This window comes from Acanthaster planci, linkage group LG01 (assembly GCF_054643075.1).
Source record: "Acanthaster planci isolate LZ-2023a linkage group LG01, COTS_SCS, whole genome shotgun sequence".
NCBI lineage: Eukaryota > Metazoa > Echinodermata > Asteroidea > Valvatida > Acanthasteridae > Acanthaster > Acanthaster planci.
Window position 1 is genome coordinate 10,305,489 of NC_141777.1, and position 25,982 is coordinate 10,331,470.

At 39.8% G+C, this 25,982-nt stretch overlaps 1 protein-coding gene across 2 annotated transcripts in view; it reads right to left on the minus strand.

The window, feature by feature from the left end:
• Nucleotides 1-1,839: 1,839 nt before the first annotated feature.
• The window catches only part of fez2 (fasciculation and elongation protein zeta 2), a 48,281-nt gene continuing 24,138 nt past the window's right edge, over nt 1,840-25,982 (minus strand). For both annotated transcript variants that reach the window (XM_087135961.1, XM_022243707.2), the window contains exons 5-8: nt 23,931-24,178; nt 20,684-20,759; nt 12,060-12,125; nt 1,840-9,873 (exon numbers count right to left, since the gene is read on the minus strand). In XM_087135961.1, coding sequence (XP_086992087.1) covers nt 9,806-9,873; nt 12,060-12,125; nt 20,684-20,759; nt 23,931-24,178 — 458 coding nt within the window. In that variant the 3' untranslated portion in view covers nt 1,840-9,805. The remainder of the gene's footprint in view (nt 9,874-12,059; nt 12,126-20,683; nt 20,760-23,930; nt 24,179-25,982) is intronic.

The window sequence follows — 25,982 nt, forward strand, 5'->3', positions numbered from 1 at the left end:
CACCCTGAACAGTCACTCAATGAATGATGGGTAAAAAATGGAGCCTTCATAAGTGTAGTTAATGTAACATAAGTAATGTTAGTAATGATGTTTCCTTTACAGCACCAGTTGTCTCTTATTTCAATTGAGGTACCGGTACTGTATTGGTTCCGATCATTGAAAACATATTCCACTGGTTTTCCTCAAAGCCTTGCCCAAAATTTCTGAAGTGTGTGCATGCTGTCATAAGATTTTTTTCTAGATTGGTGTTTTTTTATACCTTTGTAACCTCAAAACATTTTGTGACTTTTCTAACGTTTCTACTTGTTAGCATACATGTGTGTCAAATACATACATGTAGAGTCATCGGTGCCCAGTGCTCCAAGATAGTAATTTCAAGTTGCCAACATGATCAACCATTGTAAACTTGCCTTTATCTAACCCTGTGCTTCCCTGAGAGCCTTGGTAAGTTTTTAAACTAAACACAAATGGCCAAATGTGTGCTTTGAATTTGTTTTATAAAAGGTGTGCACCTGCATTTTGTGTAAATACTAAATATGATGGAGAACATAAAGTATCATGTATGTGTATTTTTGCTAACTGATGTGAATAAATATGAATGCAGTGAAAAAAAAAGAATTAATGTGAGGGAACAGTTGCTTATTAATACAAATACATTTATAAATTTCTTCACCATTTATGATTTTCGAGTAAAAAATTAATCATTAAGGTCTAAATTTCCTGCTGGTGTAGAGATGAGAAAAAATACCAAATAACCACATGCCTCTGTTTCAGTAAAATGGTGTGTCTTGAATGGATATCTTTGAGGAATGTATTTGTGGGATGTGGCAAACATGTCACTTAGCCATACTAATTAATTTTTCCACATTGGGAGATGCTGTATTATCTTCCATATTTGAGGCCTTCATTTCCCAAGTGATTTTCAAAATCAGAAATAGCCCCATCACTTTCAAATTGGATTCTCTCCCGGAATCATCCCAGATTCAAGCATAAACGTCACTTCACCAAATCTGGGCCGCCCACTAACATGTTCCAGAATTAAATCAGGTTGTGCATCATTTTTATGATAGTGCAGCTGCAGGCCATGCCAAGTATAACTTCAATTGCCTGACAGCCCCAAATCTGCCATAACCCCACTTAAGGCTTGGCAGGAGCTATATGACTCAGTCCCCAGTCTCTGGAACAGTCACTTGAATAAACCCTTTTGACACTCTCACTGCATCATGAGCACACTGGTAACAAGCAACCCATGTAATTTATGCATGACCCTGGGGGGGAGTGAACCAGTCAATCAATTGATGCTTTTGTTCAGAATATATCTTAGGTCTGCTCAACAAGACACAGATGGATGCATAGTTTACAAAAATACTTTCTGGATGCTGAAAATGAATGTGATTCGTCAATGCAAGATGAATGAGCTTCATACCCTGATGCCGATTGGCCAATACCATCCATGATCACAATCCTCACAAGCTCAGAAGTGAAACTGTACACTGTAGACGGTGCTACCACAAACTTACTCTCATTTCTTCCATAGGATTGTGCATAAAATGCCATACTTATTTGTCACTCAATTCATATGATGCACGTTGTAATGTCAAAAAGATTTTTGGCAATACAGAATCAATGCATTGAACAACAAGTGATACTCAGACTAAACACCAAGTGGCCGCTCTTTCCATGAGGCTTATTGCTCTGCATTTCATTACTGGTACAACGTGTCCCTACTTTTCCCCCGCACTGTTGGATTGAGCAGAAGTTGGATAAGCTCCATAGGAATAGTATCCAGGGAGTAAGGATTAAGGACAACAAAATTAACAAGCAAGCTATAGACCCATCTGAATCTCTTGACATTTAATACATTCACATCTGTCACATTGATTTTAACACAAGATTACTCGTACAGTACAGTTTGCTAAACCTGCCGCTCCAAATATTGAATGCAACCTTTCAATATCTTGGCATAAATTCAGGTTGAAAGATAAATTATGAAAGCTGCTGCCTGCAGTACTCAGATAAAGCAACACATCGATACAAACTGCTTCTAAATCCCGTTTTCTGTTTTCACAAGCCAAGTTAGCTGGTCATGTTACTAAATTAGCTGGTAACCACTTTTGTGAAATGGGAGAAACTAAACCTCTAAATTTCATTGTTCTAGGATGAATGCTTGCCATGTTTGTAAAAAAGAAAACAATTGTGACAGTATTTAAGTCACTTAATTAAAAGCTGCCTTATACACACTGGCATCACAGAGTCACTGCACCAGAGCATCAGACAAGAAGGATATGCCCACTAGAGCATTTGTGTAACCTCAGTGTGGCGTCTGGCAGGAAAGCTCACAATGACCAATAAAATGTGTCAGGATGGTTGAGGCTTGCTCAACAAGCTAGAAATTATTTTTTGCCAGCAGAGTGAGTCTCAACCAGTCATTTTCTCATACTTCTATGTGACAGAACAGTGGTTGGCTGCTATGATATGGGACATTATTTTATACGGCATACATGTACATGGCACTTGCACCTTCACCATGAGAGCCATAAGCCATGTACAACAATCAACAAATCTTAAATAGTAATTACCAGCCAATGGACAACTCCAAAAACACATTATCTTGCGAATACAGAAATCAGGAGTGATTTAAGAGCAGCACATCTGTGTGCAACTTTCCTTCTGGTGTCACAGGAAACAGCCTCATTATTAGTTGGATATTAATTAAAAAGGAAAGTGAAAATTCATTACCATACTCAGACCTGTTTTTGGAAAAAAGTCACAAGCAGCAATTCTTAATGCAGCACAGAGTTGTGCAATTTTCAATGCTGTTATCATAAATTTGTTGAACAATTCTCTTTGTTTTAAAATGCAGTCAGTTATTCTACTTTGGTATTATTATTACAGTAACACACTGAATATGTCAAGAGTTGCCCACTCGTGCATTTAACATTATTTTAATGTGTTATAAATGGTCACCACACTACAACATGATTTCATTTTGACAATGATACTGAGAACTGTACTTAGTTTGGACGTGTAGAAAGTAGAAGTCCTGCACTTCAAATTTCTGTACACAGCAATATTGGGTACGTGTGATCAGTGGCAATTTGTTAACCACTAGTCGATTTTGCCTGGTGTCCGGTATACATTTCAAGCATAGGTTACCAGTCAAAGTCGACCATTAGTTGACAATCTGTCACTGATCAAACTTACCCATTATGAAACAGTCTGTCAAGTTGACAGCTGCTATTTGCCGAAAGCCAAAGGATTCCAAATCTAGGAGCTGTCACAACACCTCCACTGAAATGTCATTTTCACATACATTTCCCACAGAGAAAAAGTTGGAGTGTTTCACAATTCACTTTTCTATACATGTACGCAAGTGCACATGATTAAGCTCTAGAATGCGTCAACGGTACACATACCTCAGCTAAACACTCACTAAACTTCTGACAGGCAAATGGCCTCATCTTCAACCTACTTTAGAATTTACGACAATAGCTTTGTTTTTCCAGGTAAAACATCTTCCAAAAAAGCTTAAACAGTTATGCCTGGGGCATGCTTAAATACAGTACAAAAAGTGGTGAAATGTTTTCATCATTTCTTTAGGGAATATATAATTCAAGGTTTTTGATTAAAAGAGACATTAACAAACAAATTAACCAAGAAAAGGAATTGAAAATACGAAAAAAACCTATTTCTAGCACTGTGGATCATGGTTTTCTACCGAGGTTGTGCACGACAGCCATTTTTCCAGTAACTGCCTGTGTTATGGAGGAATCTAGCAAAAAAGGTCTACTCATGTACAGGGGAGATCCTGTTTTTTTTCAAAAGGGGGCATGATCCTGAATTTTTCACAGGGGGAGGGCGTGAGCTAAAGCAGTAATGGTAAAATGCCAGTATGTCGTGGAGTCTGGAGCCATTTTGGATTCTAGGTGCTCCGTGGTGCAATTTCAAGCAGTACGACACCTTTGTTCTCCTTCCTCCCTCATTTTTTCTCATTTACTTATTTATTGTCTGGGTCAAAAAAGGAGGATGCGCCCCTATGCCCCCTGGATCCACCCCTGATGTGTATCCCTGGGGAACAAAAGCCCTTACCGGAAAAATGACTACCATGCACAACCTCTATCAAGCACCAGTTGTGCACAATATCTCTTCTCAATCTGGCTACTACAGTTTCTAGTGAATGTCACAAAAAAGGTGGGAAAGGCTAACAACACCACACGCCAAATGACCATTGAAGGTACAGAATGACCACGTATCAGCTAAGCATTCTCTACACATAGTACTTCTGGATCTGCTGAACCCAAATGGACAACAGAAAGCAGTGATTTCAGTTATTACTTGACTGATCTGCCTTCAGGATTTAGGTCTCTTGAGCACCTTTCCCATTGGTAAAATCTCAACGAGCACGTGCAATGCTTAACCAATCAGGACGGGTTCACCTGACATTCTCAACTATGTGGAGTGTCAGTCTCTCATGATGATTTGTGGAAAGTCCACCTTGCACTGGTTGAAAAAGCACACTTGGATTCTCTCAAATACATGTTTGAAAACATATGACAAATATGATGGCATCTGTGAAATCTTTAACTTTTAAAGTTCTGGTTATGCAGTTGTGCATAGTTCACAATTTTTCATAGAATCATTGGTATGACCTTCTGAAAACATGGTCCTTGGCTCAATTTTTTTTTCTTTTTTTTTTGACGAATGCTTATCATGACATAGGCTGTGTCAAAAGCTCGCACCTTGCCCATGGCTTCTGACAATTTACTGCAAGCTGTCCCTGTGAAAACCTTTAGCTGTAGGCCCCCCAAGTTTCTCCTGTCTTATAACAAAGACTTGGTCTATTACTACACCCATACTACTAATTGCCATGTACTGGTAACAACTTTGTTGCAGAAATGGTAAAGGAAAATGACTTATATGCTTAATCCAATACAAAGTAAATAATACTGAAATGTAAACATAACAAAAAAACAGAGGTACAGGTTTGAACAAATTGACATTTATTGTGAATGCAAAGCACCTGAGCAACGAATGACATGTAAGTATAAAAAAATAATGGCCCAGGCTTTCAATATACCGCTTACATGTACGTCAAATGGATTTTAAACAGTAGTCCATTATTAAATCTGATGTGAATGAATCATAACTATGCTAAATATGAGAAGTACAAACAGCAAAATTGGCACAAATTTTACAAACACACATACACAATGAAGCACCAAATAAATTTCAATTTCCAATTTTTCTAGGGCAAAAACAGAAGTTGTTCCTTGTTACTCTAGCATGGAGCCTTAACTTCAGATTTTAAAACTTCCAAGGATAAGGGTGCAATTTTATTAGGGGCCATGAAACAGCAACTAGTTTTCGTTTCGTTTGACAGGCAGGTGAGCTCTGTGCACTCGTACATGCTTGTTTCACATTCCTAGTGTTGGCATGCCGTTGGTCTCCTGCAGTTCAGAAAACTTGAAGGGAGGGGGAGTGCTCCTATTTCTCCCTCTACGACGACAAGCTGGATTTGTTTATCTTTCTTTTGCCATTGATAAACCCGACCCTGAAATGTCTCTAGAGGGGAAAATAGAGTGTGGATGTGTGCAAGTCCACACCCTGTATTATGTGGATTTCCTTTGTGCGAACGTCCACACTATGTATGTTATATTCGTACCAACATATAGACTTACATGGCACACTTATCTGGAAAACCTATCAGAGCGCACATGCTTATTATCATCATCGGGCTTATAAACATTTCTGAATCTCAGCTCCCTGGGGAGTACACAGCCTGATGTTGCCATTTCAGGTGAAATGGCTAATCAGAGGTAAGTAATAACCATCTCTGCCCTCACAGGTACCCATTTACTCTCTTGAGTGGAGAGAGGGCAAGTTGGAGCTAGGGTTGGAGTAAAGTCACTTGCCTAAGGTTATAACATTAAGCCAGCTGGCTGATTTGAACCCCTGAACCTGTGATCAAGAGTTTCAAATTTTAACTTCCAGGCTACACATCCTCCCACATACCGTAAATGTACATGTAAACTAGTTTTCGAACTGCCAAGGGACAGATACCTGTACACTATCAGCGTATTTTGGGGGCTTGGAGAACGTACACTGATAAACATGCGTGAATTTGTCCACGCGGTGTTTGAAATATTGTAAAATGTTTCCTTTTCAACAGGTTACTATGTCCTTTCTGTCTCTGCACACAGCTATAACAGGCACATTGTCACATAGAATTACCTACAGAAACACAGCTAATATCCTTCACGAGAACTACAAGTAACACTCCTTTATCCTACTACACTGTGTACATTATATCCATGAGGAAAAGTCAACGAAAACAACAACTCGTGCCAAAAGCAAATTTCCATTCAGCTGACCGCCCCATAGTTATCTTTATGTTCTACATAACTACACACTTCCTGACACTGATTCAAGAAATTGCACTTTTTAATCAAAAGAGCTGCATTTTATTTACAGTACAAATGCCACAGGGCATGCTACCTGTTGCAGAAAATGGCCATGCGGGGAGTTGGGCTAGTTGTTTCAGCACTGATTCAAAAAGAGAAACTCTAATAAAACCCAGCAATACAGGGATGGTGTTTCTTTTCTTCCTTTTCTTTTTTTAACTTGTGATGGTAAAAATGTGAGTAACTGATCAAGTTTTGTTGAGGTGCTGGGTGCAAGGTGCCAATGACATAACATTACCATTCTAGTCAATCTATCTGTCGTCAATGAAGGGGATATTTGTTCACTGCGCAAATATAGATCCCAGGTGGATCAAGAGCCGATTAATGAAGCACATGCAATGCAACAACACAGGGCTGGCATTCCCAGGAAAAAAGTCCTTGGCCTTTGTGTGATACGTAATTCAATAAACCGAAGTGATAGCACTCGAAGGCTAACTTATGGTGCTATCCCTTTGGTACGTTGATGTTTCAAGCAGACTAACTTGTCTGTACGCATCTTTGTCCATAATACAGACGTCACGTTGTGTAGAGAAGATGCAAATGAGTTTATAAACAACACCTACCAATGCAACAGGTAACTGTCCCTTTGAGATGCTTGATTTGGTTTGATACTTGATTGTGTGACAATTTTCTGAGGCGGCCGACAATGCTGTGAGGAAGTCTATACTACATGCATACATTTACACACTGCAGTCCAAGCCTGATTTACAACTGACATTTACTAACACTGATATTGCAGTACTTGTCTTTTATTACATGACAAAAGTTTAGCATGTATGCGTTGTGCCTTATTCCCTACAAGTGCCTGCGCTGGATCACTGTCAAATGGCGCCAAAATGTTTGAATCCCAGAGGCATTTCTCCCTGGCCCAAATTGTGCCCGTGAATCCATCTTGATGAGGTGTCACTTTGTAATAACCTGCTGATGCTGAAAGGCAGAAGTGTTTTCATGAGAAACCATACGACTCTTTGGGAGGACATTTTGTGGAATCGATGACAGGAAAATCCTTTGCCAGAACAAGCCAGAATAAAGTTGGTGATATGTCAACTGAGTATGAGCATATCATGATTGCTTGAGTCTTACCTCGGGATATAACAACCCACTGTGTGCTAGACACATTACAGAGGATACCAAAAAACTGAAGAAAAACTCCTTATCAAGAAATAAAAAAAAGAAGCCTGCACCAAACTTCACAATATATATTTTGTACTCTATAGGCTAAGGTACATTCATCTGCAATGTTTATCATGTGTTAAAAATTGTCAAATTGTGTACACCGGTGGTTTGTATATCCGACTAGCCTATCCTATTCGAGACTCCAGGCAAATGACAAGCACTTCCTGAAGAAAATGACTGACTGTAAAAACTCTCCGTTGAAGGAGGGAATCAGACCAGTGTGCGTACCTGCTATATGAAAACACAGCCTATTGCATGTAATATTGTAAAATTTGAAGACATCTTGGACAAGGACCTATTTCCTGGTTGGACACAAGGAAAATTCCAGTCATATTCTGTGATCCAGCAAACCGTATGCGTGAATGACAGTGACGAGAATGTGGACAAAGCACAAAACTTGGTGACATCAAATTTGCTTTGGCTTTGCAATTTGCGTGAATAGGACGAACCACCCTTATTGCTGCTGGTCAGGCTGGTGACTTCCAGGGATGCATGCAGCAAAAACACTGGAACACAGCCTATGATTGGATAGGTGGCCTATTTCTTTTTTTTTTAAGCTTTGCTTGTTTAAAATATTCTAATTAAAAATGTCATTATACCGGTATCCCCCCATCAAAAGCCCCCCCCCTGGTTGAAAAGAGCCACGTTGGTCAGGAATGTTCAATTTGTTGGTAGTAATGCGACTGTGACACCTGCATTTCCTATTTGTTCGTGAACAAACGAAGTTCAGTTCCTCTGTTGCTTACAAAATATTGCCCTCTTGGTCCAGCTCGAGGCCCATAGCAGGAGGTTGTTACAAGTCTTAAAATTCCAACATTTTGCCTGATAAGAATGGTAGTCCATTAATCCACTCACAGATCTTGCTAGTGGCAAGTGAACCCATTGGGCAAGCATACACGGCTGCTAGGAACCGGAATAAAATAATCTTGGGCCTGGAAACTGAATGAGGGTGGGCAGCTTGAAGTGGTACATGTATATTGTTAATTTGCACAAGTTTCTCTCATTGATTGTACAGGTAGAAACAGATTATCTTTTCCCCACACATAGAGAATTTGGCTGCCAAAGGTACATGCATCGTGGAAATCAAGGAGTGGCTATTGCCGGATTGCTAAGATGTACTACAGTAAGTAGAAATGATTGAACTGTGCCTGGAGTACTTAGCCAGAAACAATCTTCTGTTTCTTTAAAAACACAGTACCATGCTCTTTTTCGTTGGTGCGTTTGCGCGAGAAATGACTAGGCAATTTTTGTTCACATTTTCCTCTGTAAACCTCTTTCATCTGACTTACACTATTTTGGCTTCAGTGCGTACCATTTCAACAATGACCACTACTATTTTTTAATGGATTTTTGACAGGATAATAAATCTTTGGGCATTTTTAATAATTAAATCTTCGTCTCTTTTTATAATACACAAATTTACATGAACATATAAAAAATTCAAAAAGAAAAAAATAGCACGACGCAATACAAAAAGCGAAGTGAAAGCTAATTCGCTTCAGTCCAATTACTGACAAAATTTCAAATAAAGAAAAATACTTGCGCATTACAGTGAAACAATTAACTGCATTACAGTCAATTTAGAATTTCCAGCACGTGAGTATTCAATATATTAATAGTAATATATTTTATTTTACAAAAGAGCAAGAACAAATGTACGTATTTATTTTGATTTTTTTTGCATTTACCCTACTCTATACACTCTAAATACGAATATCTCCAAGTACTATTTAGAACCCTGCACAAGATCGCATGATGCGTACAATGTACATGTACGTCACAGAATATTACTAACACTACGTGAATGACAATACCTTCTTGCTACGTTTACGTTATGCTACAAAACCACAGGGACATGCAATAGAACTTTGATGAAAGTGATGAAATCTGTTGGCGCTGTATTGCTGATGAACATTCAGAGCTTGATGCAAACCCAACACGTCAATTTAACTGTTTTAATACCCCCCAACATCAGCATGTGACCGCCAACAGTACCGGTACTTCTCCCAATTCTTCCCCCCCCCCAAAAAAATGACTGAGAATAAAAAAGAAATTTCTTGGAACGGGTGGCTTGGGCCAACTGGCAATGGGCAAGATGCAAAAAACAATGATGATGATGACAAAATCAGAGCTCTTTCCTCGATGGCTGACCTCTCACATTTAACCTTTTACCTGACCTGCATATCCATGGGCAATGGTAGTGGGATATCGCCATCCTTCTCTGGTTTGAACAACACTGCACGTGAAAAACAGAATTCTGTATCAACTGATTTATCCAGTCTCACACATATAAATATACATCATATATATGCACATGCATATGCATAATGTGCATGAATATGAATACTTGATGACACATCTGAGGCAAAACTGTAAGTTGAATATTTTCTGCAAAGTTGCATGATATGAGGGGCCTTGAGTTTAACCACACCCTACAAGCCTAGTTTCCATATGGTTGTAACTATCGGCAACAATAAATTTTCAAGATGCAGCCACTTGCAGAAGAGATGGGATGTGACATCATTCGACAAAACAAAATAAAAGAAAGGGGTGAACTTCCGCATCCCAGCAAAAAAAGGTAACATAAAAGAAAAAAAAAAAAAACCTACGAAACCAATGAATTGTTTGGAGTACACCCAAATCACCTGAGGAACAAATCTGCCATCCCAACTGTGTTTTTTTTTAGGGGGGGGGGTTGATCTGGATACAAATCCCTCCAGGTCCTGACTACAAAGCGTAAAATATTGAGCCATTTCCTGGGCCACCTCAAGATTCAAATCTGGATGGAATCTGGAGGCTCAATGAAATGATAGCATCTCCCTTTGCTCTCATCCAGGACATTGCACTGAAGATGGAGTTGAATGCACCAGTAAAACACTTCGCTGAGAAGGGACTTACTTTTTTCCTCCCCCCTTCTTTCTTTGTTCAGTAAATGCAATTTGCAATTATTATAAACAAGTTACTCCAAAGTGTTCCCAGAGGCTTCAGTTTTTCTCTGATAAAAAAAAACCCTGCTGCAATCATGCAAACACAATGCTCCTTAAATCCTTGATTTGGTGACTGACCAAGCACGACAAGTAAAATTTAATGCAGATTCTTTCCTCCACTATTTGCTTTTAGACGTTAAATTGAAGCCAATTCAAAGAGGAAAACAATTTTGAGCAGTAAAGATTTTGATAAAGATAGGGAATGGACACTTCCAAGTGTAGGTATGAGTCACAGTAGATCCACTGTAATGCCCTACGTGCACAGTCACAATAATGGGTACACTGAACTATTTACAAAGACACCAATATGAGCGACTGAGCAACCTAGAATATCTCTCTGCAAAATGGGATTTCCCAAACTTAAAAACACTTTGCATTCTTAAGATGGATGACTGATTCATGAGTGACATCACCAAATGTTTATGTCATTTTAAAAAATGATTTTCATAACATCCTCTACATGTATGCATCTATGTAACTTCTCAAAAGCAGTGAATCCTCCAAATGTAACCATGGTAACACATACTGGCTAAGTTGGGGAGATGGAGAAATCAACAATTGAGGGACTAAACTGTAGTACATGTATACAGTGGTATATGGGCAATTCCAGAAATTAGGGGTCCAAAAGTGTGACATTTTCGTGTCCCTGTTACATGTGACCTTGACATGGAAATATCACGGGAAGGGTTTCGAGCTATTACTATTTGTTCGGCAGGTTATCTGCATTAATTCACCACTCTTGGAATTAAGAAAATAAGTTCTGAACTTAAAATATCACATCAGATGTAAGAGGGACATGAAAAAAACATGGACCCCTAATTTCTAGAATTACCCATATGCAAGAGGAAATACTATCTCTTATTACATAATTTAAATCCTAGAGAGTGTAAACCCCAGCTATGAAATGTAAGACCAGTAATGTGGAATTTATGTAATATACATATAAATGTTTATTTTTGACCCACTTTAAGAAAGAGGGGTGAAGTCATACTTTTGGTGATACAAAAACTAAGCCAAAATTTAACATTTTCGTTGCATCTGCCCAAATTTTATACATGTATGTTTGAATCCAGGGTACATGTCTCTGGTTACATGAAACAAATCCAATGACATGCTTACAATAAGCTATTTCTGGCCATATCATTTGTCATTATCTCTTTGCCATCTGCAAAATGTTCAAGTTCTGAGTTGTGGCTTCGAAATTTTTTTCGCAGCATTGGCAGGGAGGTTGTGCTACTAAAGACTATAGGGCTCTAATCCCAACAACCCTAAAACTAGAAATCATCGAAGCTGTCAATCCCGAAGTCTCCTGTTAAGATGGGAGGGGGGATACTGGTGGAAATTTGAGCATGAGACATGATCCAGATGTAAACAAAGTCTGGTGCCCTGACCCAGTTAGGGTTTTATGGAAATGGACAGTCTCTGCTGTGCCTACCTTTGAGGATGTAGTTGGTCAGAAGGTCCGGGACGTCTTTGCTGTCTTCGTTGATTGCTCTCAGAACTGCAGGATGAGAAGGGAGGGCAAACACAGTGGGAAAATGATAACGAGAACTGGAAAAATAGATCCTATGTTAGAAAATTGACTTGTGATGATATTTGTGAGCGGAAAATTTCTCTTAAGCTGAGGCTGGCTGCTGCTGGAGGTAAATTCAATGGACAGAGGGTCTTTGTAAACCTTTGAAGCCTGTGCATTTATGCCAACATATGCGTGCACATGTTTAATGGTGGTCAGTGTGTTGCAAGATCCGAGAATACACGTTCAAGCCCTGCGTGACTTTTTTCGGTGATACCAGTAATAACCAGGAAAACTTGAACACAAGCATCTCCTTGACAGCAATAAAAAGGGGAAACACAGTGGCGTAACTATGGGTGGGGCACAGGGGGCCATGGGGGAAAATTCCCACCCCATTTGAAACTTTGAAATGTACACAGCCTATGTATGAGACACAGTTATTAGCTCTCAGTAACCCTTGAAAACAGTATGCATCCCTATGGGCCCCTCAGAAATTTCAACCTACAATCCTAGACAAAACTGCTGGCACATGTTTCAATAGCCATACCCCTGGCAGGTCTCCCACTCCCCGGTCAATGTTGTCCTGTCCAGTTGGAGCGCAAACTGTGCATTGAGACACAACACTGAGAGGGGGTCCAAGAGGTGGGGGGGTCAAATGAGATTTGGCCAGGATTGAAGTTATGCTACTTAAGACAGATGGCAGAACATACAACTTCTACTGTATGTCCATCCCCTGAGCAATACCATGAACTTGCGCACATTCATTCACTGAATGTCAGTCTACGCCCATCAGAATGCATGGCACTTGAGAAAAGATGCACAGGCTACAGTATCTCTAATCTGTGTAAAACGTTCACATGCAGGTGACTGTCTAATATATGGGCATCTGTGTGCATTTGCCGATTAATTATGCAAAACGATGCCATTTGACTTGCAGAAGTTGACCAATAGGCGGACACGTCATGGTCTTCAGCTAGGTCTATCAAGATATAGACATCTGAGTGCATTTGCTGATTAATTATGCAAAACAATGCCATTTGACTTGAAGAAGTTGACCAATAGGCGGACACGTCATGGTCTTCAGCTGTGGTACGTTAAGTTCGATGATGTGAAGAAAAACATGGCACATACAAATCTACCCTTAATCATAGGAATCTACATTTTGTGTGTGTTATATTCTGTCCTGACTGTCTTTATAAGTTCAGATCTGAGTGTTATATGGAGAGTAAATCTTACAATGATCATTTTCATTTTTTTTTTATCATGCTTGGATAAATCGGGGGAGGAAAAAACCTGACTGGAGTGACCTGAAATAATGACATATTGAAAAATTTGACTTTCCCTTTGTGAACCTATTTAAGGAAAAGTAACTTTTGGCATTACTATTGGGCGTAATCCGCATATGAATACAGCTGCCTTTAACATTTTCAAATATGATTTTTAGAATGCCAAATTTGAAAAACAATATGATCAAATTTTTCCCTTTTCTAATTCATTGAATTTTAACTCCCAATAGTCAATTTTGAAAATAAATCCAAATTCTGGATAATCAATATAATATCAGAATATTCAGATAATTGGCACAGACCTACAGTGCTACAGGGCCATCACTTTGGCTGTGAGAGGGTGGAGATAAGCCAATTGTACTACCTACCGGTACATGTACTTGTTCATCACTTCAAACATGTAAGGCTGATCAATACAATTTGTGAGAGTAAAAAGCTTCCGCAAGATAAATGGCTGTCCAAACAATCTGTAATTAAATTGCTCTCATCAATATCTTTGAATTGGAATAATAAGAGATGAGACCATTAATAAATGGCCTAAGCACAGCCCCATTTTAAAGCTGGCTACAGAGGTATTTTATCCATTTGTAACTGGAGATATTGATTTCTAAGCCCTGACAGATCTTTTAGGGTCAGCCTGCTGTGGCCAAATGTTCAGGTAGATTTCATCTCAATCTGAAATCTAGAAGATAAACTTAATATTGAGATTGATGAGGAAGTACAAAATTACTGCTCATGTCAACTTGTATGTAACCCTATTCCATGAATGTGTCCAAAAAAAAGGAAATACAATAAATCTTTTACTTCTTTGTTTTACAGGAAGTCCCAAGAAGTACGGTACCTGTACGCGTGGACAGAAGTATCGGCAGGTGTTCATGTACATCAAATCATACTGCAGGTACAGCATGTGTGCTTAGAAAACTAGGAGCAGAACACAGCACACAGCAAGGAAACCATCAGCCGTACCAAGCCAGGGGAGGGGAGGAAGGGGGGGGTAAGGGGGAGGTGAGGGTCAGTGGCAGGAAGGATAACTGGCTGGTATTAAACGTCAGCAATATCCTATCACAGGTCCTGAATATTTCAGCCACATACCGGTATACGACATTCAAGTGAGTGTATTAGTCATTCCTCCCACTGCTACACAAGTACTTCTGCACAGACATTATTAAGCCTGTGGCACAAAGTCTGTGCCCAACTTTGCCTAATATGGGGAGGGGCATAGGCAGTTACTGACGAGGAGGGGCCATCGCAACATGGCATGCAAAAAGTGGACTTTGAAAGGATTTAAGTGATGAGGGGATGGTACAAGCTTGCAAATAATGCAAGTCAGATACCAAAGTGTCATTCACTCCACAACACACTAGAGGACTAGGAAAGCTAATCTGTACCAAAGCCATGAGCTAGAATGCACACAGGTGACTTGCTTAATTAGTTAGTTGGAGATGGATGATGATGTCTTCCTGCCCTTCCCCTCCCTTGCCTAGATCTACACAAGCTTGATCACAAGCTGTCACCTGTCATGGTCACATCTACATGTACTTATGTACATGTACTAATGAACGGTACACTGCATGTGCATATTAGCTTCATAGGGTACCAGAGGTTCATTAGAACACCAGCCAGGCAGAATACCTGACAACTGGCCAGCCAGCTGTCAATGAGTAAGAACAAAGGCAATCAACTGCAACTCTGGCCAATTTCATGGAGAGCAGAATTCTGCTACCATTATAAAGAACTGAACAAATTTGCTCAGCAGAGACAGGCTAGGCGATATAGTTTTGCTTCCTGTTAAATAGCATCTCAAAATAAAGTAGGTACCGCGGTAGGAATGATTTCGTTTTTGGGGGGGGTTCACTTTTTGGCACTGATTCTGTGTTCAGGAAAGTGTTTTCTTGTTGAAAAGAAACAGCACAAGTCAGGTGGCATTTGTTTCAAATGAAAGGAACACTTTAAATAGAGCGTACTGCATGTACAGTACACGTAGCAGCACGCATATTGAGTCAGTTGAACTTTTTACACCATAGCCAAACTACAATAGACACATTTTTGTCTCAGTTTCAAATTTCACATTACCTCAACCCCCCTTCCCTGAAAAAAAAAGGGTTGTGCCTTCAAAATGGGGCAGGTTGGAAGAAACAAGAAAAACAGCTTTTTCTGGCTTTAAGTACTTCTACTTCCTGGTTCTCCATTAATTTTTGCTTAATACACAATGTATAGGTACACATATTTTACTGTGTATTATTTTTCAGCTTATAGCAACTCCGTGGAACTGGGCCCTGACAGCATGGGAAGAAGCAGCACAGAACAAGTTGTCAAGGCCCACTATCCACGCAAGACATCCACCCTGTCACACAGCTCAGACCCAAATTTGGGATAATTCACTGTAGTTTACTGCAGTCTGCAAGGCTTTACTGCAAAGAGAGCAAGTGTACATAGGTGTGACCATGTGTCTAACCATGCAAATTGCCTAGATGCATTTTAGTCTGCATCTCAGGCTAGCAGCAAGCATCCTGATTGGATTTCCTGCATATCCAATGTGATTAACTCATGCTAATCTGCATTAATACCTACAGCTCTGGATGACAGTATAACGGAGAGCCACTATTAAATTGTCAGGCAATTAACCCAGATAGATTTGTGTGTTCCTCTTGACTTCAAAATCTCTGGTTTAGGAAATTTCCTCACATACTGTAGTACAGTATGTATCTGATTATCCATATTCATGCAAAACGGGTGTGCACAGCTTCTCAAGTGCTACTGGTATACATGTATTGAAATGTCCCGACTTGGAGTGAATCTCCTAAAATCCTGTATGGCAATTTCTGGGGCAAAATCTTTAATTTTGGAAATTCCCCCAAACTGAAGTCTGTTTTTGAATATGCTCGTGTACATGTGTACTACTGTTATTCCCTTAACCAGGAAAACAGGAGTCTGTCTACCTTACATGAAGATTCTGTTATCAATTGGGAAAAAACCTCTAAAATCCTGAACATAATGTGATTTCTCGGAGTTTCGCAAATTATCCAAATTCCCAGGGCAAAGCTTAGCATAAATTTAGCGCTAGAATGACCAGGAGGAAAAACGTCCACACGCACACTGCCTGTACCCTGGGAAGATGATATTGGGGAGGACTTTAAGTGCAGCAACCGTGGGGGACGGGGGGAGGTATGTACAGAATCAGTTTTCAGTCCCCTGACTACCTCCCAAGAAGATGGGTCAGACCATGGAGGAAGTCAGAAGCATCAGATGAGAGGATGTGACCTGATAACTTCACCTTAAATTTACGTGTATATCAGATTTTTGTCTGGTTTGACACTGCTACAAACAACGAACTGCTTGCTACATGTACCGGTACATGTACCAAGGAATAACCAAATTCATCGATTACTTTTCATACATTCATGAAGGTAAATCAATTTACTCAGTCAATCACTTGCTCTTCATTTTTCAGAGAAAATCTTTAACTCGGCAGGTTACAAGTTAAGACACCAAATGCAAAAGAAAATAAGAACAATGCACCTTCATGTATGTGTAGAAAGTACATGTTGCTTTTTAAAAGTTCTCAAAGGCGGTCACTGTAATAACAACAGTCCTCAATCCTCCAAGATTTAATATGACTTTTCACATAGCCAAGGGTGTTAGGGTTCATGTGGAGCAGACATGGAGAATGTTGAATATGATTTACGGCTTTGCAGTTTTTCACATTTCTGGAGAGGACTAAATTCACCAACTCAATTATGTATGCTACTCATATCCACATGTGCTGGTACATACCATTGCATAAATCAATAATTTCAGCATGTACATTTACAGTGTAAATCTGAATACCATGGGCTCATCTTGACATGTGACTACATACGCAGGAGGTTGGCAGAGTTTCCCTTTTAAATACGAACATGTACATGTATGGGTATATATATGTAAATTTTGTCTTTCTGTTTGATATTTGAATTTTTTTTCAAAAAGAGCAAACACTGGAAGTACACATAGGCAGAATGATACCTTTTACCCTCTTTTGATACATGTACATCATTTTTCTTCTACTTTTTCAATTTTATTTAAAAATTTTTTTTAATTAGTTACCGGTATGTGAAGAGAGGTTTAATAGATAAGTGACAATGCCAAATATCAATACTTCCATTCATTTCTGCTGCCACTAGCCTGTGGTCGTCGTTATACAAATTTGCACAAGGACGACCGACTTCAGTATCTCATTTAATAGCATTTAGTTTAATTCAAGCAGAAAAAGGCAGGTTGGCATGACTGGTTAACAGACTGGTTTATTAAGTTCAAGTAATAGTATAAGCCCTTAAAGAGTGTGAAAATCTTTGAAGTTTTGGACTCCATCTTGGTTTTCATTTTTTTGTCAAATGACAAGTATACACTGTCTCTTCTGAGACTGTTTGTGTCTTGACATCTTTGTGTACTGCCCGTCATCGTTACGGCTGCATGAACAACAAGGCTTCTGACAGCATATGTCTCAACAGACAGGTCTATGAAAAGCTTTGGAGTACATGTACTTTTGCTTTTCCTTCACGATTTTCACTTCAAAAGAGTGCACGCATCTCTTCACAGTTTATCCCAATGACAGGGAGGCTCCAAGGAGGCTCCAACTGACCTGAAACACTGAGATATGGATATTACCCGAATGGTGCAACTGTCATATCAAATATCGCAATGATTTCCATAGTGATGTGGTGCAGTGCCACACCACTTACAAGCACTAACACATCAGTGCTAATTGAGGTTGGGGTTATGAAAACATGTACAGTAGGTGACAGTCAAGCCTCAACGATAATTCTGGCCCACGAAAGTGACCATGAGTGTGTATGAGACATGTCTAGATCAAAGCCAAAGATGGCACATGACATGACCCATCTGAACTACTCAAGGCATAGTGCAAGGTTGGATTGTACGTGATCTACGCACAAAATATGGAAGAGGTGCTGACCAACTTCAGGCATGTGCACAGAAGCAGGCATCAACGATTGTTTGCGCTTTGACAATGCTGGCTTCCAAAACGTCCAAGGGCCTTATTTCAAGGAATCTGCACTTAGGATTCAAGGATTTAAGAATTCTGCACTTAGTTTGCGCAAAGCCCTAGGCCAGCCCTGTTATTACAAAAACCCTTACACATACTTTTAGGCTGTACAGCATGCTCGAAATTCTCTGCAAGCCCGTGCAATATGGTAACTGCTAGTGAAACATTTCCTGCTGTAGTTACGAGTGGCAAATTTTTGCTGATGAGATGCATGAACCAGTGAGTTCCCATGTAAACACAGATCTCTCTTGTTCCCACTCACAGCAGAGAACAAGTCTGAGCCACATCTTAGATCACACATGTACATGTGGACAATGACATGTCAGGCACTCTCAGACTACTACACGTATACATGCAAATCTGAGAGAGAAAATTTATGAAGCTGCTCTCAGACCATCACGTATTAAATTGAAAAGGGCACATGTATGCAGGGCACTAGTTCATACAGCTGGTCATCCATATTCACACTTGAGAATGACTTGTCGGGCAGGACTTTGCAGGGTCAACATCAGGAAGCATCCGCAGCTGTATTTGCTAATGCCTGAATTTCACGAGTTCTTTTTAAAACCACACTTTTATCCTGAAACAGTTTCTGCTTGGTGTCACTATGAATTTTTGCTTTGGGTGTACACATGTACGCGTACCTCACCACAGACATCTTGAAACGTCATTTGTATTGCACAAACTGAAACGGGAATATCTGCTGCAACATCAGCGATTCATATGTGACCCAAACTAACACCATGAGTTGCAAGTCAACTACTTGTAAGCCACTGTTGAACTAAATAATTTTGCAAAATGTCAATAACTAGGAGCCCCAAACATGTTTCCTCCACCTTCTGTCCATTTTCATCTGGAGGACACATTGTACCGGGTACGTATCAAAACAAAAAGCTCTCTTTGTTTTGTGTAATGCAAACTAAAATCTTGTGGTATCCATTCACATCATCACGACAGCCTCCCACAGAATAATAACAAAATGCCACAAAATTAAAAAAGTACACTTAAAACTGTCCTCTGATGCACAAAACTTACACAACTTATAAGAGTGACTAAAGCAGGTAAGATGTTGCTTTGCAACATTTTATGTACACACGCTCAATTTCCCCTACCCTCAAATACACATATGCAAATATTGAACAGTAACCAATTAATACATAAGCCCTCTTGCAGTATGTGCATGCACCATAAAATAGGGACATCTGAGGCACAGAATGCAGCCCAGGGGCAGGAGAAAAAAGCAATCCATTTACGTCAGCGTATCTCTAAATTCATCTGCTACCCCTCACACGAACAGCAACGATTCTGTAGCATTTCTTCAAGTGGGGATTATGTTTTAACACATCGGCTTTTACCCTGAAAAGGGCTTGCCATCCCCCTTGGCTGCATGGTATTGCTCGGCCAAGTATTGGGGGGGGGGCTTAAAGGAATTGCACGTGTGTGGGACGAAACCTATGAATATCATCTATAAATATCACGGTTGTGAGTTCAATAAATGATTTTTGAACCTTGGAGAAGGAAAAAAGAAAACTATATACATGTATGTTGTCTGACTACGGGGACAGTTTGGGGCACTGCAGCTGCACAACAAATCAGAAAAATTGAATTAAATTTTTAAAAGAACAGCTTCGAAATGAATTGCTGGAAGTGCTGACACGACGTGGGAGTCAGATTGGTGTAGCGGCCCTTTCCTATCCCACCTACATGTAGGTCTGCATGTGGATCAGGTTTTCAGTCCCAGCATGATTCTGTGGGTTTTCCCTGGAATACTTATCCAGGGGCTTCCTCCCACCTCTAAACCAAAACATGTCTTTACTGTCTTCTTAATTGCCACTTCATCTTGTAACTGCGCTGTTGTACAACGTATGACCAGATATTAATAACTAAATAAAATAAATAGATTCTGCTGGACAGTTCAGCCGTAGAATGTATCTGTATGCACACATGAGAAATCACCCCAGCAATGAGTCATCAGTGCATGTGTCAGAGAGTGGATTTGGAGGGAGGGACACTCATTCAAATGTATGTACACCTAGCTGATGAACATGGACTGTACACAAGTCACTCTTTGTGTATGGCTGGTGAACGACTATGCCACTGGAAATTTGAAGTCAAAGGTCAATCAACACTCATGTTCAAGAAAGAAAAAGGACAAGAAGAAGAAAACATAAAGAAAAAAAATACAACTACATGTACGTGTACGTGTACAGTAAACTTACTTTTTGTGACTTGCTGCAGTGTCTGGACATCTGGAGGCCCACTACCCTTGTGGTATGGTATTCTGGTGGTTAAATACTGAATCAATGAAAAAGAAAAGTTATTTATAAGCAATCCGCACAAATTTATACTCAAATACCTGTAAGTCTATATTTTTCACAGTCCTCTGTTGATCCCACTATGCTACTACATGCATTTGAAAACAATTCAAGTGAGATACCCTGTAATGTTTTGGTCTTAGGAAAGTGAACTGAAGTCCTGCATTCTCTTTCCCAGATCCAGCTCAGCTTAAAGGTCTGGTTGAAGTTTATACTTGTAAGAGCTGCTCACATTTAGATTACTTGTAAACATGCGCATATGTAAGTATAAGGTGTGTCCATGTGTAATGTTTTCTTTAATAAATACAACCACCACAAAATCTAATTATGTGCATAATTTTGGGGGTGTATGTTCTCCATCCAGATACTCAACAGCACAATGAAAACACTGAAATCCATTGATGTCTTTAAGGGTAAATCTTCATTACCTGTAAGCATGCTGGTAAAGCAAGGAACAGAACAGGTTCCTTGCTCTATGGTATAAGTTATGCCATGCCCAAAATTGTGGGCTTGACCCGTGACATGTAGACATTCATTAACCCGCATTTCCCATTGAGGATATATCAGACTACATGTAATTCCTAAGAAAAGAAAGTAAACGTACACACTTACATACAAGTCCACGGGTAAGTAAATGTACAGAGGTATGTCTATTTTGAATTGACTTTCTGAGAGGAATTCCCATCAATGTAATTGCAATGTTAGAGGTTGGCTTCCCGATCTATTAGTGTGTCCAGATTTCCAAAGGTCACTCAGTTTACAATAGCACTATTAGCAGTCTCCATTGTTGTGTGTTGCAAAACTGTGTCTATGGCATTTAATGATGCAATATTCTTCTTGCATCACACAGTTGCAATACTAAAGTGAAACCACTTCACATCAGCAATGTCTTACATGTATTTCTGTCACTGCCATACAGATGTCCAACCATGCTACAAATTAAACTCTACCGGTACATAATTTGTGATGATTTCCCAACAGCAAAAGAGAATCTGTCGAGAGAGTGCACACATTTCAGTGAATGTCAGCCAGATTCACATCCTTTCACTACCGGTATATTGCAAAATACATGTAACTGTGATGCTGCCGTTTGCTCAATGTAAATGTACATACCAGTATGTACATGTATGTACCGGTATACGACATGTCCATGCATATTACACATGTATGGTACTGTCAGCATGGATTTTAAATGCAGTATGTGTAATACACATCATACCGGTACTGAGTACCATCCATGTACATACATGTACATTTGTTAATTTGGCAAAGGAAATCTTTTTTATTTAACTGTTACAATACAATGGTACACGTACATGTATAAGTGTACAATGTATGTCATACATGTACATGTACATACCCATCAGTGGCCCAAGAATTACATGTACGTGTACTCCCAGTATTATGGAGAGTAAAAAAACAACCTGACAACTGTACATACATTGTTCATGCACATACACAGTACACGTACCAGTATATGAAAATGTACGTGGTTTTGACAATTCTTTTTTCATTTCTTAGTGATATACATGTAAAGATGGAGCACTCATGTTAAAGTGAGGGTAGTGAAAGAGCAGTTACTAGCAGAAACACCACACACGTGCATACATGTACGGTACATAAGCCCATGTTATACCACATGAAAAACAATTAAATAAAATCAAAATTAAGAGTCCTCTGAGAGTATAATTAAGCAATGAGGGAATTGAATTTTAAGTTAGTTTCTGACAGCAAACCCTTACAGATTTTGAAACACTAAACAACAAAAAACTCAAAAAGGAAACCTATAAATAATCTGTCTGTTCAAAATGCAAACCTTAGACCTTTTTGACCAATTCTATGGTACGGCAAAATTGTTTGATTTCCCACCCACCATAAGCTGTGCATCAATGCTTCTTCACTTCACATCTTAGGCATGATACACAGGATGAGAAATGTCCCCCCACACACCCACACTGCATTTGGAGGATTATCAAAATGGGTGATGAGAAATGTCCCCCCACACACCCACACTGCATTTGGAGGATTATCAAAATGGGTGATGAGAAATGTCCCCCCACACACCCACACTGCATTTGGAGGATTATCAAAATGGGTGATGAGAAATGTCCCCCCACACACCCACACTGCATTTGGAGGATTATCAAAATGGGTGATGAGAAATGTCCCCCCACACACCCACACTGCATTTGGAGGATTATCAAAATGGGTGATGAGAAATGTCCCCCCACACACCCACACTGCATTTGGAGGATTATCAAAATGGGTGATGAGAAATGTCCCCCCACACACCCACACTGCATTTGGAGGATTATCAAAATGGGTGATGGACTTTTTTTTCAAATGGAAAATGTACATGTAAGCCTTGTTTGACATTTGGAAACTGGTTCATTAAACTGTCAATTTCAATGCACTCAATGTCTCAGTGTTAGTCAGCTGCCTGTACCACCCTTAAACTCCTGAGGGAATGTGTCACTCCTACCGAGTGGGAGCATAAAGGCAGGTCTGGTCGTTGGACCGGTAGCTGCAGGATTACACTAGCAGGCTCAGGTGCAACAATTCTATGGAGGTGTACTGAATCACGAAATTGTCTGGTATGAGATCTACATGTACATGTACACATGTACATGTAGACGTACATGTAGATGTAGTGGTACATGTTCATTTTAAGTTCTTATTTCATACATGGGTACACCAAGACCAAAAGCAATGTCGCTGACGGTATTATTCCATGGTGCATTTGTACCAGGAAAGGCATTATTTGTGGCCTTGCATCCTTAGAACAAGATATTGCAACCACAGTCCTCTACAAAATTGGACTTTACAATTGCTGTCCCAAGGTGGTCATCTGCTCAAGATTTTTGCAAACAATCTTGAGGCATCGTCCGTTTTCCAAACTCTGACATTATATCACTGCGCAATATTTTCTACAATGCACAGCCATGGCCCATGGACTAGTTCTGCAGTCTGTTCTTGTGCAAGTACAGACTCTACGGGAATCACTCAAGCGCGAGGATCAGTACAGATGTCACACAGCACTGCATGAAACATTAGATTGCCAGAATGTTCTCTGTGTTATGACTCAGGACATCCCTGGCTTTTTATATGTCATCCAGTGTCAAGTGCAAAAAGACACCGTCAGGCCCCTTACCGTTCCCGGCTCCACGCCGTTCTTGTTCTTCTTCTTGCCGGACGCCGACGGCGGCTGCTTCTTAAAACCTTTGATCTTGTTCTGGACGGCCACCAGGGCCGAGATGAACTGGTTCTTGGTCTCCTTCTCAAAGCACAGATCCTCCCGCAGCGCCAGCTCTGTCACCAGGGCCTCCGAGTACTCTTTGATGGTGGCCTCCAGGTCCTCTAGGAGCTCGTTCAGCTCCGACAGTGTCATGCATTTCAGCTCTGCAGAAGTTGCAACGATTGTATACAGAGACAGAATAAGAGAAAAAAGTCAGATTTTTGTGGACATCAGTTGTGTAATTATAAGGATGAAAGAAAGAAATTGACAGGAGACCTGCAGTCTCCAAAACTCCATACTGTTGCTCAACCATTTGAGACATCCAGCCCTGCGCTGTACATTGGAGGTTCCTCCCACTTTGCCAATAACCTTGTTCTGGGGTGTTGGTCACAAGCCATGAATTCGTTCGCTGTACAGCCATGGACCTGACCAATGTTTTAGCGGGCTGTCTGGGTGTCCTTTGGGATACCTTGTAGGCATTTTGGATGACTTCTTTTGTTACACAAACTCGGACCATGAGACACAGTTTTCTTTTACTTCAAGGCAAATGCAGACAAGCAGTTTTCAATTACTGATTAAAACATTAAATCCTACACTTCGCGCTTAAAAAGTAAAGATGCATATATACAAACACCTTGTCAGTTTCCCCTTGTTTTAGGCTTCACATGACTACAGTTTTCCATGAATTTTACATCCTAGGTGGCTATCTCTTCTTCTGACCCTTACTCTACTATACTTTGCAGTACAATCCACTTGTACCAAACTCATATAAGTCTCTTAAGCCTGTTCAGAAGAAAGGACATTAATCCAAACTTAAAGGGACAAAATACATGTACTTAGATGTATAAAACGGAAACAAAAAGAGTAGTTTTGTGAAATGGGAAGAAAGTTCGTGGTATTCCCTGGTGTTTTAGTTCATAGACTTTACATGCACATCAGAAACAAGAGACACTAGATGGACCAAAACTTACCAATCAATTCTTTTTCCTGACAACAAGATAAGACTAATTTCTAGAAACAGACACACAGTATGCAAGACTGGAAAACATTTGTTTTGTAATTCGTGCTTTACATGAACTGCATGTTGATGCATACGTGTACATTTTTTGAATGTATGGAAAGAACATCAGTATAGTGTATTGGTAAATTTGGACTTTGACACTGTAACAAATACTAGTTTAAGTAATGACAATATAGACAAAAACTGTGAAGATTTACATAGAGTACAAAATGCAAGAATAGAAATGTGCTTCATTAGCCACCAAAACACCCCACCCCCTGCACTCAAAGTACAGATACTCATCTGGGAATACATTCCGTGTTAATGGGTTAAATAACTACTGGCACGTGTAGGTTGTCTATGCGAATGGTGAATCTAAAAAGATACATGTACATGTCTGTACATGTATTACATGTACACGTACATTGTAGTACTGCACAACAAACAATATTCTTTCATGTTTCCAGAGAACTCATTACTGGTACTGTGCTCCAATTGCTCAGTGATGTGTGTGGTATGTAATAACATAAATATTTTATACCCAGAAGCTAGATATAATTTGTCAGAATGGTGACATGATCTTTTCAGTCTTCGTCAAGTTACTGTAAGTCTTGACAAAGCATAGATGTATTGTATTTGACAGTGCATTCTAGGGCATACACTGTAGGTTTGCCATCACAAAACTTTGGTATTTTGGTAACATAAGCAAGGAGTAATTAAGAACTACTAAATGTGATTCCGCACAGCTGTAACCTAGAGGCACTCTCCAGGCAGGATCGCATCTCTGTGTCATCCTGGATGAGACAATCAAGCTCTAAGTGTTTACACAACTTCAGAGAAGAGCCTGTCTATCTCGCTCCAACAATTCCAGACACCTGAAGCAAGAAAATGCCTAGAGTGCCAAGTAATGAGACCATTGAAAATACCAGCATGAAAAGCATCAGGCAGAGAATTAGTGTGCTGAAAGT